We start from the raw sequence: 18,723 nt of genomic DNA, 5'->3' as shown, positions 1-18,723 counted from the left end.
GAATTGTGGGTCTATGATTGTCGCCCCACAACAATTTATATTAACAATTAAAAAATAGGAGAAAAGCCTGAATTACCCCTACTGTTTACACAAGCAATGAAAAGAGAAAAAAAAACTACCAATAACTACCAACTGAAAAATAATTACTGGCTGAAACTAAACAAACATAAACATAAACAAGGTGGGGACCACATTAATGCTCTCTACATATTTGAAAAAAAATTTCTAGTCCGTTCCCTGTGCAGTCTTTGTGTTTCAATTTGGTTTTAGGTTTTGAAGATAAAAAGTTGTTTTAGGGTTTCTCTCTCTCCCTCACTCTTTTTCTTGGGAGAAATTTATGTGCCGTTATTTGGAAAGAGATGAAATGCTTTGCCACGATGGTTCATTCGGGGATGATGAAAAGAGAGGAAATGATTTGCCCACTGTTAGGGGCAACTTTGGTATTATAATTTTTTTTGAGTGAGCTATTAAGAGCTCTAAAGGGTGCAACGACAGAGGTCCTGTTTATGTTATGTGGGGCAGGTCAACAAGGCATGTATAAGTTGATTTTTATCAACTTTATATTTTCCACGACCAGTATCCCTAAGAGGAACAAGCTAGAACAGTAACCAATGCATTTGGCGTTTCTTTACAAGTGGTTTTCCATTTTATAGCTTGTGAACAACTCATGGCCCAAAACAACGTCCTTCAGTCGCTCCACTTTTCTATTGGCTTGGGATTTCTGGTTCAAAACCATTGAAGTTGATTAAAGATCGAATTATGGTACTAACAGTTCACCTGTTAGATACCCATCCATTCCTTATCCAATGGTTGAACCTTGACAACTGCTCTTTGGCTCTGACTAAACCAAAATACACTACAAAATTGGCTGAAATTAGGATGAGGTCATCTCCACCAGTAACAGCTAGCCATTACCACCGCACAACCATTGTAGAGTCTGAGGTTCCTTCCAAGTCACGATTGATATGTTTCAGATTTAAGTGTAAGCCAACTTGAAAACTCTGTAGATTCCATTGCTCATAGCTTGTAATTCTTCGGAGGAAATTCTGATGGGTTGATAACACCAGGCCATTATCAGAGGAAGCTTGTGCCAAGAGAGAGGTCATTCAAGTTTGACAAAATTTGCTCACGGGTAGTTCCAATTTGGTGAGCAACGTCAAGTTGTTCCTCTAATTGCAGCATCTCATAACTGCAAAAACATCAAAATAAAAATGTTAGTTGGAAGGGAAAACAAAAATCAGATCTTAAAATTCAACAGCGTGCTTGTCTGAAAGTCTGCAAGTCTAAAGGGTCATCTTATTGTCAGAAGGTACAAAAAATAGTTCTCTTTTCCTTTTGGACTTTTCAAAGGCCATGTGCAGAAAATTTCCTTTCTAATGATTTATCCTCTCATCTTACATCATCAATATATTGCGATGTCAGGATATATTTTAAGTTTCAGAACTCACTTAGAAGAAAAACCAGGATTAATCCTCCATTAGGTGTATGATGCAAGAGATACCCAGCATAAAAATATTCAGTGAAAGTTCTGTGTTCCAGCTATTTCATAACTATTATCTATTATGTAATTACAAGGTGGCCAGGCAACAAAAATGAATAGATAAATACATTTATATTTTATAATACAACTATGTAACCATACACACATTATGTAATTGCATGTTAATTATAAACAAATTAAACCAGCATTGGTTAAATGACACCTTACATTGTTGGAAGAAAGATAATATTTTTGAATATTCTCCCTAGTTCAAAGGAAAATACGCATATACACCAATGCATTGAAAATCGTAATCGTAGAGAAAATTGAATCGAATCGAATTGTGAATCGTATCATAAATCGTAGGATTATTTCTATTTTTATAAACTTGTCAAAAATAAATAAATATAGATACACTAAAAGGCTAAATATATACAAAAAGTGATTTAATCCTATTTTTAATCCATATTTACCATATATGTACCTAAAACAATAGAATTTACCACTTGTGCAATAGAAGCATAAGATGTTATAATCAAATTTGACTTGAAAATCAAATAAATTCACATACAATGGCTCTTTAACCTATATATGATGCAGAATAAACTCAATGATGCTCTTAAATAATGTAATAAATCATTTTCTAGTAAGGGCTTTAAAGCAAGTCTCCCTTGACAAAACTAAATATAAACAAAAAAGTGACAAAAAATTGGGATTTGGGTCTCAGAAGAGGGCTTCATGATCATTAAGTTAATAGTGTCATATGTCTGTTACAAAGCTTGGAAGGGGTATGTTTAGATGTATGTAAAAAGGGATAGGAGAATCTAGACCCCATCACCATCCGGTTCTTTCACCTGTAGATGCTTTTTCTCATTCCTTATCCGATCGAGTGAAAATGAGGGGCCTTGCCCTTTAAGGAGATTTAGAGTTCACCTATACCTCCTTGGTGGGTGGTTTGTGTTGGAAAATCATTCTAGAAAGAATTAATACTTGCGAGCTACTGCAAAGAAAAAGGGTTTAATTGGTGACTCTCCCCCCACTTGTGCCCTTTCTGCAAAGTTAGTGGTGAGAATTGCTATCACTTATTAATCTTTTGCCCTTATTCTTCTTCAATTTGGGAAAGGTTTATTTATTTGTTAGGGTGCAGGTGGAACTCTCTGTCTAATGTACAAAGCTTGTTCACTCCTACTTTCGTAAGTTGACCAAAGAAGAGGGGAAGATTGGTTTGGAGGTGCACAAGGGCAGTGGTGTGTTGGATGATTTGGGAAGAAAGGAACCAGCAAATATTTCTTGGTAAAGAATGAAGCAAAGAAGCTGTTACTGAAGCTATTTTCATCAAGGTGATCCACTGGGTGAAATTGTCAGAGCTATTCAAGGATGTTTCTGGGGCTGAAATGCTGAGAAATTGGAGAGAGATTTGTTGGTTCTTCCCCCTTTAGGGTCGTGGTCAAACCTATATGGTTCCCACCCCCTAGAGGTTCTGTCAAGCTCAATTTTGATGGTAGTAGTGAAGGCAACCCCGGCCCGTCTGGCATTGGAGGATTGTTCAGGTATGAAGGAATTGTCATTGCATTCTTCTTGGGTCCAATAGAAGTTGGGGACTCTTTAAGGGCTGAAGAATGCAATGACAATTGAATGTAAAGGCCTTTGCTGATACACTTGCAAAACAACGGGTGGAGAGAAATTGTTTATTCTAGGTTGTGGTCCAATTTTTATTTGGGAAGGGGTTAAGAGAGTATATCCCTTCCCCCTTCTTTCTCTTTACTCGCACTAATTTTCTTCATATTGAATGTATCTGTTTTTGTTATTGATAAAAAACAAAAAAAAATGACAAATTAGAAAACTAATTCTAAATTGAATTTATTTGAATCACAATAAATTAAGAAATCATTCAAATCATAAGATTTATGAATCAAATTGTAGGATTCAAACAAAATTCGCAAGATTTTTTGCAGAAAAGGATTCAGATATAAGATTCAAATTGAAACCCTTGGGATTCATGACCCAAATCATGAATTGTAAGATTTTGGCAACATTGATATACACACAAGGGTTAAGAGCCCTAATTTTTTGCTTTATAAGCACCCATTGGCCCAAAATAGCTTGCAGACATTCATATTAATATATAAAAGGAGCATAATTAATTAATTAGTTATTTGCCACCACTATACACACACATATACATACATACCACCCGCCTAGGTAATGGGCACTAATGCTTTAACCACACATTTTCAGACATTCACTTTGGTGACATCAGTCCATGAACTAAAGGAACTACATATACTTAGAAATATTTAAAATGGAATATGTGAAACTTACTGGCAAAGCAGCTCACAGTCAACTATATTCTCAGGGCCAGGTCGATGAGCCTTTCCATTTGAATGGAACTGTCGGAAAGCTCGGGGATTTAGGCCAGCTACATGGGGAACAGCATCAATAAGCTTCCTCTGTAGAGTTTGAAGCCGTCGGAATGTGAGCTCATCAAGTGGTGCGATACAACCAATGCTACCATCAAGTGTACCAAACAATAGAGCAAACCGATTGGTTTTGTCTGAACTTGGAGCAGCAGTGGTCCGGTCAGAGGAAGTAGGGAGCATTTGCAACCGCAAGAACTTCGTCACATGAGCACCAACATGGAATTCAGCCCTCGATAGAAGTTTATGCCCCTTCCAACTCTCTGACATTTTTGGTGCATAATAGAAGATCTGTTTGCATATTAAAAATGTTGGAAAATGATACTTCTGAGAAATAAATTCAAGCAAAAATCACTGTATAGAAAAATCTGCAAGGCATTCAAGGATTGGGTAAAAAAAAAAATATCCATCTAATATAAGTTGCGAATGATTCTAAATTACGAAGATTTATAATATGTAGAGTATGTTACTTGAAAGCTTTCATGGGCTCCTAGTACTTGTTATACTTAAAAGATGAGATTTGTAAAAATAAATGAGCAACACAGGATATTATCTTAAATCTCTAAAATGTATAATTTAAGGCACTTCTTTAAGATGGTCTTTTAAGCATAACTCACGCTTATTTCTTGTTTCCTAAAGGCAATCCCACATTTAAGTAGGCAATTTCCATTTGTTCTAGCAGCTACTTGTTTGCTCTCAACCACTTAGAGCCTGTTTAGGAGGGTTCCAGTGCTGATTGAACTGCATTAACTGAACCACTTCGGAGAAGCTATCAAAAATAGCTTCATTGGAAAGTAGATTTCCTGGCTCATATGTAAGCGTAATTTTAACTTTCCTGGTTTTCACCAAACAAAGCTTCGCAACGTTCCATGTGGGACCTACCTTGTAACTCCAGCAGCCGCTATGTGAAAGCCCTCCCCAACAGGCACTTAAGTCTCCACCTCAGCTTTGCATTATATTCTAAAGAAAATATGAAATACTAATACAGTTTTTTACTTCACCAGGAAAACAGAAAAAATGAGGAAATTTAAGCCAGCACTCTAATGTATGTAGTTGTTATTTGACAGACCCTGTTACATCAAGAAGTAACTCATTGTAACTATAAAAAAGAAACTTCTGAAGTCTAGTTGTAATCCAGCATAAGAACAGAATGCCTGTGTAGAAGCAGCTGCTTACCTGAACATTCTTTTGATCATCTGAGACAACAAGACTCAATGTAGTTCCGTCAATCAAAAATTCTGTTGCAAAACAATCAAGATTGCCAAAATCTTTGGCCAGTAAGTTCAACTGAGCTCCTTGTTCCTTCCAACTGAGAAAGTAAATGCTTTTGTGAATGTCACCAAGGAGGATAAAATTCTTGACCTGCAATGATATTTAACAGCATGGTAAGGATATAATCCACTTCTAACGTTGTCAAGAAAATGCAAAGACCTTGAGACACAATATTGAAACATATACCTACAAAGAAAGTGCAATCTCACATAACAAACAGCCTATAATTCAATCTCCATACCGCAACGACTACAACTCTAATAAACTGGTCAAAAGTCAATGAACCTAAGTTGGTTGGCCGAGTCTGACTAACCCTAGAAGAAAAGTATGAGTAACTGTTTAATAATGATTGATTCCAAGGCAAGTTATTATTGACAGATGTAAAGTTGATAGCAGAAAATGTGGCCACAACTGTTAACCACAGGAATTCCAAGTTTGGATGCAACGGTTAGGTAACTTTTCTTTAATCAGTAACAATAAAAATATATATTAATATAGGACAACATATACGAGATCATGGTGAATCAAAAAACACCAAAGCAATCCCAACCTAACAAAGGGACTCCCTTGTAAATTCAACTCAGACTCAATCCCAACTATTTGGAGTCAGCCAGACAGCCACACAATTCTGTCCTGCCATTATGCTCTATTAAGATCAATGCTCTCTGTCAAATTGTAAGGCCTTGGATCATTTATTACCACTTCAGACCACGTTTTTCAGGTCTTTTCATTTGCCCTCTTGAGCCTTCTGCTTGTACCAAGAAACTTTTTTTGTGATCAATAAGTGCAAATTTCATTAATGAATAAAGCAAGGTACGAAAGAAGAGATAAAAGTAACTCTCCTCAGCATATTAGCAGTGTTACAATTGGAGCCCAACACAATTGGTTCCTTCCCACCCCTTGTTTAGTTAGTATACCAACAAAAACATTAGCAGTTCTTTCAACACATGTAAGTCTCAATCTATGTTTTGTGTCAGGCACTTGAATTTCCTCCTTTCACTACTGTAGTTCCAGAATCCAACTTTCTTCCTTTGGCAGCCATCCCACCACTAGCTTCAAGTCACCTTCCATAATCAGCTTATTGCAGTTCATATCCTTTGCCCTTTGCACTCCTTTTTTTGAGAGAAAAGGTAAGGTATTTCGTTAAAGCAAACTGAAAAGAGATACAGCCTTGCCCAATGAGGCACTGGGCAAGACAGAAGAACACTTTGTACATCGCAAAAAAAGCACTATATGAACATCAGACAAAAAGATTACTGTGTGTAGAGAACACTGATGTGGGCCGCACAGCAGTGGTCCCCACTGTGTTCGTAGGACAGCATGTGTAATTATTTGTTTCAGTCATAGTAGTGTCAGTTGGGGTCAGTTTGTTATTTCAGTTGTTATTTATTTCAGTTTTTATTTACTTTATTTGTCATGTAAGTACTAAGGGCAGATCTGTCCTTTTCTCTATGTACTGAACATAACCTATAAATATTAAGAGAGTGGCGGCGGCAGATGTGTTAGAATCTGTCCCTCCTTTCAAACCCTTGTGTTCTCCTGTTTCTCTTCTCTTCCTTCTCCTTCCTCTCACTTTTCTTCTGCTTTTCTTAACCTAAAATCAATTAGGGTTCAAGACTGATTGCAGTCTTGATCTTCTACTTGGTATCAGAGCCTATCTAGGGCTTCTCATGTGTGTCTAGTCCAGCCGACCACATGAGGACCAGCTAGGGCTGGAAGCTTATGAAGAAGTATTCGTCGGCTGATTCTTGGAGATTACCAGGAGAGTTTCGCAGCTGTTGAGGACTTGCCGCGGCTTGCAGAGAGTTGGTAATCAGGAAGAAGCAGCGAAGGCTAGGGTTCAGGTAACCCTGGAAGGCAGTGAACAGCATTCTTTGAGTAAGTTTTATTTAGTTTCCAGAGACTGCTATCAGTCGAGATAGGTTGGACCTATCTAGAAGGAGAGGCCGAACTGCTTTAAGGTTTTTCTCTCTAATCTAGGGTTTGACTATTGGGCCGAACCCTCTTTATCTTCTCTCAGAGGTGATCAGTTTTAGGGTTTCATATTGACCCTACGACAGGTCCTAACTGTAAGGACTGCTTGGAAAGTGCGGCTGAGCACTTATTTCAGACCTACCAATGAAACCCTAATTCTGCTCCAGCATCTCAGATTGCTCTCTAAGCTGGTTTCAGACCTATTTTTGGCTTCGAGCTCTTCTAGGGGATAAAAAAACTTGACAGACTGCTTGGTACTGTGATTGCCGATTGATTTCAGATCAGATTTGTATTGGTTTCATGCATATACTGTGATTGCCGATTGGTTTCAGATCAGGCCTGCACTAGTTCATGCATATACCGTGATTACAGATTGGTTTCAGATCAGACCTGCATTGATTTCATACTGTTTTCTGGTTGTGATCGACTGTCCAAGTGCAGTTTTCTGGTGTAGTGGCTCTAACAGTTTGTAGCTACTGATTCTTGACCAAAGATGGGAGTTTAAAAATCAGGGAGAAAGTAGTTTTGGGAACAGCAGTTATGGTAGTGTATCTGAAACCGGGTTTCAGATTACAACTGTGAGATTTGATGGTCAAATTACTTGGAATGGGCTCAATCAGCCATTATGGCTATTGGAGGAAGGGAAATGGGTTACCTCTTGGGAGATGTGAAAGAACCTTCCAAGGAGGATCCAACGTACACCAAGTGGGTTCAAGAGAACTATTTGGTTATAGCATGGCTGTGTAATTCTATGCAGCCACATATCAGCCGAAATTACTTGTGGGCAAAGACAGCCAAGGAAATATGGGATGTTGTGAAAGAAACCTATTCCCAACCCCTTAATGTTGCCAAAGCCTATGAACTGAAGTGTGAGGTGAACAGTCTTAAACAAGGAGAGAAGTCAGTTTCTGTCTACTTCTCTACCTTGAAATCCTTGTGGCATGAGATTGACCATCTAGAGACCCTTGAGTGGGAGAGTCCCAAAGATGCATAGACTCACAGAAAGCAAGTCAAGACAAATAGGGTGTTTGAGTTTATGGCTGGCATGAATTCAGAATATGACATTGTGCGGCAACAGATACTGACCAGAGATAGTGTGACCCTCTCCCAAGCATACTCCCTGGTGCATAGTGAAGAGACCAGGAGGAAAGTCATGATGCAGCCTCAGCCCCCTTCCCCAGCCCTGACAGCTGTTAAACCTAAGTCAAGGGGTGATCCAGAAAGGGACCAGAAGAAGGAAGATAAACGGGACCTGGTATGTGAACATTGAAAGAAACCCAAGCACACAAAAGATACTTGTTGGAAGCTACATCCTCATTTGGTCCCAGCAAAACTAAGAAATAAGAAGGGTAATTCTCATGTGGCTGTGAACACTGATTCATCATCCTCATCAGGCACATCCCTAGAGACCTTAGCCGCGGTTCGGGCTGCCCTCATACAATTGGAAAAGGAAGTTGGGAGTTCAGCTCAGCCATCTCAGTCACCATCAGCTCCTGCCACATCTGCGTTTGCACATTTAGGTACTCGAGCCTCAACTTACCATGCTTCGGCTCCAAGTAATACTGACCATTGTTGGGTAATAGATTCAGGTGCATCCAACCATATGACTAGCTTGCCATCATTGTTCACTTCTTATCACTTGTCCTCTGGCCGAGATAGAGTATCCATTGCTGATGGCTCTCTTGTTCCCATTTCGGGCAAGGGTGACATCAAGTTATCGGATACTATCTCTTTATCTTCTGTCTTGCATGTTCCTAAGCTTGATACTAACCTGCTTTCAGTCAGTAGTATTACCAAACATATGAACTGTTCAGTAACCTTTTTCCCTGACCGATGTGTTTTTCAGGACTTGGAGACGAGGAAGGTGATTGGGATTGGCCGTGAGACGAATGGAATCTATCTGCTTGGAGAGAGTTCTCGTCGGGAGGAGTCAGTGGATAAAAAGTCTTTTGTTTCTCAGTTTGTGAGTCCGGTTATGCTTTGGCATAATCGATTAGGTCATTTGTCTTTCAGGTCCTTGAAGAGTCTGTTTCCTACTTTATTTGAGTCTGTTGAGTTATCAAAGTTGAGGTGTGAGAGTTGTGAGTTTGCCAAACATTGTAGAACTTCTTATTCTTTGAGTAATAAAAGGAGTAATTCTTCTTTTGATATTGTGCATACTAATGTTTGGGGGCCATATCACATCTCTTCTATGGGTGGGTACAAATACTTTCTATTGTTCGTTGATGACTATACCCGTTTTTCTTGGGTCTATCTTATGCGTTCTCGGGATGAGGTTCCTACTATGACCCAAAACTTCCATCAGATGATTCTCACTCAGTTTGGGGCCAAAATCAAAGTCCTTAGATCTGATAATGCAAAGGAATACTTTGCTAAGCCATTGACCTCCTACCTTCTCAGCCATGGAGTTATTCACCAGACCACTTGCCCTCATACACCGTAGCAGAACGGAGTTGCCGAAAGGAAGAATAGACACATCTTGGAGGTGGCTAGAAGCATTATGTTTACCTCCAATGTACCTATTCGCTTCTGGGGTGATGCTATCCTCACAACAGTATATCTCATTAATCGGGCTCCTTCCCAGGTTCTTGATATGAAAACCCCTTTTTCCCTTCTATACCCAGACGAGGAGTTGTTCATCGTTCCCCTTAAAACCTTTGGTTGTAACTGTTTCGTTCAGCTTCTCGGGCCTCATCATTCCAAGTTTGAACCTAAGGCCTCCAAATGCATTTTCCTCGGTTATGCACAAACTCAAAAGGGTTATTGCTGCTATGATCCGGTTTCGGGGAAAAGGTTTGTCTCCATGGAGGTCACCTTCTTTGAGGAGACACCCTATTATCCTAGGGTTTCTCCTCAGGGGAAAAGCAGTGAGAGTGGGATTTTGAGTCTCTTTCCTCACGGGGAGCGCAGTGGGAGTGGGGCTGTTCCTTTACCTATTCCACTGGGTGATGAAGGTTGTAGTGGTGAGGCTGGTTAGAGGGATCAGGAGTTGAGAGTCTATCACAAGCGATGCAGGCAGGTTGATCCTAGTCATCGACAGTCCCGGCCAGCTCCAGTTCCTTCTGCAGCTCCAGATCCAGAGCCTACGACACCTTCCACTGTTGCCACTTCCCCTCTTGTGGATGAACTTGATCTCCCTATTGCCGTCCGCAAAGGGAAACGACATTGCACCACATCTACAGCTCACAACATCTCACAGTTCTTATCTTACGATCGCCTATCTCCCTCTTATCGGTCCTATCTCACTTCCATTGCCAATGTCCCTATTCCAAGAACAGTGCAAGAAGCCTTATCAGTTCCAGAATGGAAAGATGCAATGCAAGTCGAAATGGATGCCCTGTTGAAGAATAATACTTGGGCACTGGTTGACCTACCCAAAGTAAAGAAACCGGTTGGATGTAGATGGGTATTCACTGTGAAGCATAATGTTGATGGCTCTATTGAAAGGTACAAAGCCTGGTTGGTCGCAAAGGGGTTCACCCAGACTTATGGTATAGACTACTTGGAGACCTTTGCCCCAGTAGCCAAGATGACCACCACCCGAGTTCTGTTATCCCTTGCAGCAAATCATTCTTGGCCCTTGTTCCAGATGGATGTTAAAAATGCCTTTCTGAATGGAGACTTACAGGAAGAAGTCTACATGCAGTTGCCTCCTGGATTCTATGATACAGAGACAGGTAAGAAGGTTTGCCGATTGAACAAGACATTGTATGGTTTGAAGCAGTCACCTAGAGCCTGGTTTGATAGGTTCAGAATAGCCCTTGGAAAGTTCGGTTATGTACAGGCCCAGTCAGATCATACACTGTTCATCAAGAGGGTGGAGTCCTCTCTAACACTACTTGCAATATATGTTGATGATATTGTGGTGACAGGAAATGATAGCCATGAGATTGAGTCCCTCAAACAACTCCTTCATCAAGAGTTTGAGGTGAAAGATCTTGGTGCACTACGACATTTTTTGGGTATTGACGTTGCTAGATCTAAACAGGGGTTTTTTATCTCTTAGAGAAAGTATGTTCTAGATCTGTTGGCGGAAACTGGAAAGTTAGGTGTTACGCTTGCTGATACACCCATTGAACAGAATCACAAGATTAGTGCAGAGGGCGGGGAGCTTCTTGAAGACAAAGTTATGTTCCAACGGTTGGTTGGAAAGCTCCTATATCTCTGCCTCACTCGGCCAGATATCAGTTATGCAGTTAGTGTTGTCAGCCAGTACATGCATTCCCCTAGAACTTCTCATCTCCTTGCGGCAGAGAGAATATTAGCATACTTGAAGAGATGCCCGGGTAGAGGTATACTGCTCAAGAACAATAATCACATGAAGGTGGATGTCTATACAGATGCCAATTGAGCTGGGAGTGTTGATGACAGGAGGTCTACCTGTGGATATTGTGCCCTTGTGGGAGGTAACCTTGTCTCTTGGAGGAATAAGAAGCAGAGTGTTGTTTCCCACTCTAGTGCTGAAGCGGAATACAGGTCAATGGCTAACGGAGTGGCTGAAATCTTATGGCTGAGATCACTACTTGAAGAGTTGGGTATTGACTATGAAAAGCCCTTGATGCTGTATTGTGATAATCAGGCAGCTATTAATATAGCCCACAACCCAGTGCAGCATGACAGAACTAACATATTGAAGTTGATTGACATTTTGTGCGAGAGAGGGTCACATCACAAGAAGTGTGTCTCCCGTATATCACATCTAATATGCAACTCGTAGATATCCTCACCAAAGCTGTACCAAGGAAGAAGTTAGAGGCAGACCTATCCAAGTTGGGAATGATAAATATCTACTCCCAACTTGAGGGGGAGTGTAGAGAACACTGATGTGGGCCCCACAGCAGTGGTCCCCACTGTGTTCGTAGGACAGCATGTGTAATTATTTGTTTCAGTCATAGTAGTGTCAGTTGGGGTCAGTTTGTTATTTCAGTTTTTATTTACTTTATTTGTCATGTAAGTACTAAGGGCAGATCTGTCCTTTTCTCTATGTACTGAACATAACCTATAAATATTAAGAGAGTGGCGGCGGCAGATGTGTTAGAATCTGTCCCTCCTTTCAAACCCTTGTGTTCTCCTGTTTCTCTTCTCTTCCTTCTCCTTCCTCTCACTTTTCTTCTGCTTTTCTTAACCTAAAATCTATTAGGGTTCAAGACTGATTGCAGTCTTGATCTTCTACTCTGTGCTCTAAAAAAGAGCTGTAAGGACAATTTTTGAACAACTTGTGAGTCGCCACCCAAGAGTATAACCTTCCCCAAATGCTCTTTAAGACTTCCTCCGCTGGCAACACCTTCCATACAATCTTACCTCTCCTCGACAAACCCCTCAGACCCCTGCCCTGCAACATTTCCAATACATTCCTAGGGAGGCAGAACTGAACTCCAAAAACCTTTAGAACTTTCATCCAAATTTCGCAACTGAATCTGCAGTGCAGAAAGAGATGTTCTAGCTTCTCAGAATTGTAACCGCATAGAACACATCTGCTGGGTTCACCCATCCTCTCTTTGTCACCTTCCATTTCTTCAATTGCAGCTCTAACTCCCTCTTCTGAAAATTCTACTTCCAATTGACTGGCCTCTAGTTGAGAAAGACTCGTAAAAGGCAGCCCACCCAGCTTTTTGTTAGATAGTTGTATGCCCTTAGCTCCAATCAGAATGATGTACATTATGAATTTATTGTAAATGAATAAAGTACATATTTGATTCATGTTCCTGTGGTGTGTTTCTGTGTAATACCCTTAAACTGGACACTTATGAGACTCGTGTTAGTTTAGAATGTTCACAGCCATTGGATAAGTCTGGGGAGATTTATCCTGCCAAGGCTGACATTGGTGTGCTGCCAATTGTTGGGGTGGCCTGTCTCAGCCACCAGGGTGAGACCCAAGGCACATGTAGTGTAGGATTAAATGAATCTTTGAACCGGACCAAATTTCCAGTATTGCCCTGGGCCTTGGAGATTGATGGGCAAAACTGAAAAGTTACACCTGACCCTAGACTCGATTATGATACTACACTAGGTGTCGGATTGGGCTGTCTTTGATATGCTAATCAGTGAGATCCTTAGCGGGGGTCAAAACCTGGGTATGTTGGGACAGTCTGAGAATTCATCTGAGTGGGTGATCATAGTGATAGGATCAGCCCCTTTGTCGAACAAAGGTAATGATCGGGGATGCACTCTCTCTGATGGAAACCAAGATTGCCGACAGTCGATTTCAATCGTTGAGATTTGTTTTGCAAAATATATTTTATATGAGATATAAAAGTATATATATTACTGTTTCTAATTGTTTGCAAAAGGTTTTAATTCTCGGGATCCATGTGAGAAAAGAGTGCAACACTATTCCATGTAGCCGAAGGAGAGGTCCTCTATTGTCGGGCAGTGTTTGATCATTATGGGTTGAGAGGTTAAGTGTAAGACCATTGAGGGTAATACCTGATGGGCTAATCTTGCATCTGCCCACAGTCCCTGGGTGTTACAAGGTGGCTTGACCCAGGGACCACTTAGGGTAAGTGTTGGGCCCATAGAGCCCATGTGATGGGTTTTAGGGGGTGCACTGTCCATAACAGTGTATTCGGCCAGGCCTTGTAACAAAGGCTGGGTTGAACCCATGTGGCTGATGTGTAGATCAATGTTTGGGTCCCACGCCATACAAGGAAGCCCAACTGGGCAGTAGTTTGGAAGGCTAAGTGAGCACATAACCTTATTGGGCCTAAAGCCCATTTCGAACTGGGCTGATTTGATCAGTTAAATAAGGGGCGAATTCTGAGATTGGCTTAGCAGATAGGATTGGGTCTTAACCCTATCCACTCAGAGAGTCCAGATCTAAATGTGATTCAGATCTGGAAACCTCCTAATGAGATTAGGAGAAGGCTGATCTAATCTGCAAATAAGATAAGGGTTCACCCTTATCACTTAAAGGGAATTCTGATCCAAATATGATTTGGATCAGCAACTCCTAATGGGATTAGGAGCTGATCCCTTTAAGGTTATAAAAGGAGGGGGCAGCAGCCTTTAGAAGATATACATTCACATCCTCTTCAGAGCTGAAATCACAGAAGGAAGAATTCAGCAACCCTGCGAAATTCTTTCTTGCCGCCTCCTTCCTGCCGCCACCTCACCTGCCAGTTCGATCTCCAGTTAGGTGGGAGAAATCAAGATTGGATCTTGATATCAGTTTCTTGTGAAGGGACTAATAGGAAGCTGTGCTCACGTGCCATCCTACTGATTCTTGCGAAGGATCAGGTTCTTGGGAAGAACACTGTTGACTCTGCTCCATCCTGCACTGCGCCATCTTTAGTGGGAACAGTTTTTGGTTCCTTCCTTGGGTGTGAACACCTCCATTGGGAGATATTATTTCTCCGTATCAGGTATATCCCTCTCCTACTACTTTTGTTCAGATCTGGTTCGGTTCTTGGTTCAAGATTGATCCTTGAAAAATATGATTTTTCTAAAATAGGGAATACGATTCCCAATAGGATGGAGAGAAATTTTTGAAATTTGCCCATTCTATTCCGCAAGATTCGGACGTCCATACGATGGATATCTCATCCCTTCACTTTTCTCCTCCACCTCCTCCCTTCCTCCAACCTCTTAATAGTGTTAGTTCTCCTTCCATTTTCCATTTTATGGAAGAAAACTGTGCTTTTATCCCCCTGTTTTAACCACAAACATCTGGAGCGTTGCCTCCACTTAATTTCTTATTGGAAGAACAATTTGTCAAAATCCAATTTTGCCCTTGCTCTCTTCTATAACACTCCTCTCTTCCCCCACCCTATCCACCTCCACTATTTTCCTAAGGAAATCCTGTTTTTTCCATTTTAAACCTTTAAAAACCTGTCTCTTCCATTGTTTCAGCTCAGACTTCACCTAAGAGAGTTTCTTACAGAACACATGGCTCTCTGTTCCAGTTACTGTACATTCCTCCTACCACCTAATATGATCCATGAAGCCTTCCTCTTCCAACCACAAATGTTCAAATCTGAAAGTCATGATTGTTTGTCCAGGTGTACCTTGACCGCATTAAAGGTAAGTCCACTAGCTCCCATCTTCTCAAAAACTGTGAGGAACCTTGTCTACCCCTGCACCTACTATTACCACCCCTCTTCTCAGAAGAGAAGAAAATGACTGTGTTAAAATCCCACCCCCCCGACCACCCAAGGGAAATCCCGCCTCTCTCTGATCACGTCCAATTCAGCCCACAGTTCCCCTTCTATCATCTGTTGGCCCATACAACCCAGTCATAACCCATTTGAAATTATTTTCAAAAGATTGGAACAGTATTGACACTGAGAATGATCCCTTCAATATCCCCTAAACCGCGTGAGAGCACGAGTCCCAAACAATTAACAGCCCCCCAGCTGTGCCCTCTGCAGGAATTGCTTCCCATTCATAGGGGGAAGGAAGTGAAGGGGTAATTGAAAAAAGGAAGCTGGAACTGAGTAAATTAGTCAAAGGAGAAGTTAAAGTAGGCAAATCTATAGGATTGTTTTTCTTGGGAGAGAAGGCTTTGCCAAAATTGTATTCGAACAATTTGAAAAAAAAAATAAAAAAAGAAGGGAGAGACAAAAAAAGAGAAGAAAGCAAAAAAGAAAAGAATTAGAACGAGGAGGGGGGGGGGGAGGATCAAGCGACTGTAGAAGACTACTAGTAGTGTTGTTGGAGGGGTTGTCAGGAGGGGCAAAGATGAAAGTGTTGAGTTGGAATGTTAGGGGGCTAAGGGAGAGAAATAGAAGGCTTCTAGTGATAAATTTAATAAGGAAGTAGAAGCCTGATATTGTATTTTTGCAGGAAACAAAACTAGAATCATTTGATGTCTCTGATGAATGAGATATGGGGAAGGGGCGGAGGAGAATGGTTGGAGGTGAATGTGGTGGGTTTGGTAGGAGGTTTGGTTATATTGTGGCATTCAGGGGTCTTCATTAAGGTAGGGGAGTGGATTGGAAATCATTCTGTTTCAATGTGCTTGCAAGAGATTAAGGGGGAATGCTCTTGGGGAGTGATGAATGTCTATGGACCAAATACAAAGGAGGAGAGGATGGCTTTCTGGGAGGAGCTAAGGTGGGTAAGGCAATTTTGGGAGGGTCTGTGGTGTTTGGGATGTGATTTCAACATTGTTAGAAGGAGTGAGATGAAAGGGGGGAGGGATAGGAGAGCCAGCATGGGGATGAGAAGATTTGAGGCTTTCATCAACGAGCAAGAGCTACCGGATCTCCCTCTGAATGGGGGAAAATTTACATGGTCAAATGGCCAATATCCAGCAATCCTGAGACAGTTGGATAGGTTTTTGCTCTCTAGTGAATTGGTGGATCAACTGGGAGTTCTGGTTCGAGAATCACTACAGATTCTATTATCAGACCACAAACCTATCATTCTAAGAGAATTTGCAGTTTTTGTTTTTTCTTTTTGGGCCCAAAACCATTCAGATTTGAGAATACTTGGCTTCTTTTACATAACTTTACGGCTTGGAAAGAAGAAAAGTGCAGAGGTTTTCAGGTAGAGGGATCAGCTAGGTTAAAGCTGATGAGGAAACTTCAGCTGCTCAAAGAGGAATTGAAAGAAAGGAGGGGAGAGTTAGAGAGCGAAGAAAGTAGAAAGAAAGAGGTGTTGGGGAAACTGGCCAGGCTGGAGAGGCTTCAGGAGGAGAAAGAAATTTACCCAAGAGAGGTTAGAATAGAGGAGGGGCTGGAAAGAGAGTTAGAGAGATTGCTGCTGAGGGAAGAGGTGAGTTGGAGGTAGAAATCAAGGGCTTTATGGTTAAAAAAGAGAGAGACAAAAATACAGCCTTCTTCCACGCTTATGCTTGTGGGAGGAAGAGGAGAAATCTAATTACAAGGGTAGGGGTAGGGGAGGAAGTAGCTGAGGATTGGGAAAATATTTAAAGACTAGTGGTGGAATTTTACAAAAAGTTGTATTCAGGTAGGCAGTGGTGTTGGATTTCTTTGGAAGAGGTTGAATCAAAAGTCTTGAGTGAGACAGCAGTGGGGTGGTTAGAAAGGGACATAGAGGTAGAAGTAAGGGAGGCCTTAAAGAAGATAAATGGAGACAAAGCTCCGGGTCCCAATGGGTTCAATTTTAACATCATAAAACAGTGTTGACACTTTTTGGAGGACAACTTTATGAAGATCTAATGCAACCTTCATTACACTAATACAGAAGAAAGCTGGGGTTGTGAACATTAAGGACTTTAGGCCAATCAGCTTAATATGCAGTCCTTACAAACTCTTGGCCAGTGTTACCAATTAGGTTGAGAAAAGTGCTTCATGAAGTGGTAGGGGAAACTCAAATGGCCTTTGTGGAGGGAAGACATATTTTAGAAGGGGTGATGGTGGCAAGTGAGTGCATAGACTCAAGATTGAGAAGGTGTGTAGGCCGAAAGCATTGGGGGGATTGGGGTTCAGAAGAACAAGGACTTTTAACAAAGCCCCCATGGGGAAATGGTTATGGAGGTCAAGACTAGAAAAAGAAAGGGAGTCCTTGTGGAGAAGGGTGGTGGTAGGGAAGGACGGGGTGGTGAGATTTGGGTGGGAACCGAGGGAGGAATCAGATTCCTATGGGGTGAGTGTATGAAAGGCATAATGAACTTTATTCAGGACTTCGGCGGCTCAGTTAGTGTTAAAAGTGGGTGATGGTTCTAGAGTGAGGTTTTAAGAGGACGAATGGAGTAGGGTGGGGAAGTTGTGTGAAATCTGCCCAAGACTTTACAGATTGGCAGATCATCAGGTCTCAGTAACCCATTACTACAAAGTCAGAAAAGGTAAGATGATCTAAAGTCCTAGGTTCAGGAGGCCACTGCTTGATCAAGAGGTGGACTTTTATTGGAAAAGTTAGAACAGTCCAATATTTCTTTAACAGCTGCAGATGGACTGTGGTGGAAGGGGTACAGAAATGCAAAATTTACAGTGAAATCTTTCTACATGGCTCTCATCAAGGATGAGACATCTTCATATCAGCTTGGGGGGATCTGGGGAAACCTAGTTCCTCCAAGAGTAGAAGCTTTTGCTTGGCTGGCTGCAATGGATAGTGTTCTTACTACGGATCACCTGAAGAGCAGAGGCTTTAATATGGCCAGCTACTATTATCTTTGCACATCTGAAGAAGAAACTATTTTCCACATATTTGTCTCTTGTCAACTAGAAAACTTCATCTGGAAACTGTATTTCTTCCTATTTGGGGCTTCCATTTTCCAACCATCTTCAGTAGCTGGACTCTTCTCAAGCTGGCCAAAGTTCAGAGGAGGAAAGAGACCAAAAATAATTTGGAGCTGTATCCCCTTTGCAGTGTGTCAACTTGAAGGAAAGGAAAGAAATACTGAAAAGCTCGTGGAATCGGCAAACTTGTCAAAGATTGGGTTCTCTCCCTTGAAGAGTTCGAGCACTTCAGTTTTTCAGATTTTACAGAGAATTTCTGGGATGCTCTTGAGATTCAACCCTGCAATATGCATCAGTTTAGTCTTGTATGAAGTGTTTCTGTTTGTTTGATTGTAGATGGGTACTATGGAAGTCTGATTGTAATGGGGTGTCATCTTGACAACCAGCAATCTGTATCTGTTTTATTTCATTTTAATAAAATTTTCCATCTTACCTTTCA

General features: G+C 41.1%; 1 protein-coding gene across 1 annotated transcript in view; it reads right to left on the bottom strand.

The window, feature by feature from the left end:
• Positions 1-591: 591 nt before the first annotated feature.
• Positions 592-18,723, bottom strand: part of CPSF160 (cleavage and polyadenylation specificity factor 160) — a 98,990-nt gene continuing 80,858 nt past the window's right edge. Inside the window, exons 24-26 of the mRNA XM_010279097.3 lie at positions 5,074-5,259; positions 3,803-4,188; positions 592-1,189 (exon numbers count right to left, since the gene is read on the bottom strand). Coding sequence (XP_010277399.1) covers positions 1,075-1,189; positions 3,803-4,188; positions 5,074-5,259 — 687 coding nt within the window. The 3' untranslated portion in view covers positions 592-1,074. The remainder of the gene's footprint in view (positions 1,190-3,802; positions 4,189-5,073; positions 5,260-18,723) is intronic.

The sequence above is a fragment of the Nelumbo nucifera genome, chromosome 1, assembly GCF_055504915.1.
Source record: "Nelumbo nucifera cultivar China Antique chromosome 1, China Antique-T2T, whole genome shotgun sequence".
NCBI classification, from domain to species: Eukaryota; Viridiplantae; Streptophyta; class Magnoliopsida; order Proteales; family Nelumbonaceae; genus Nelumbo; species Nelumbo nucifera.
This window is presented reverse-complemented; position numbering and strand designations above follow the sequence as displayed.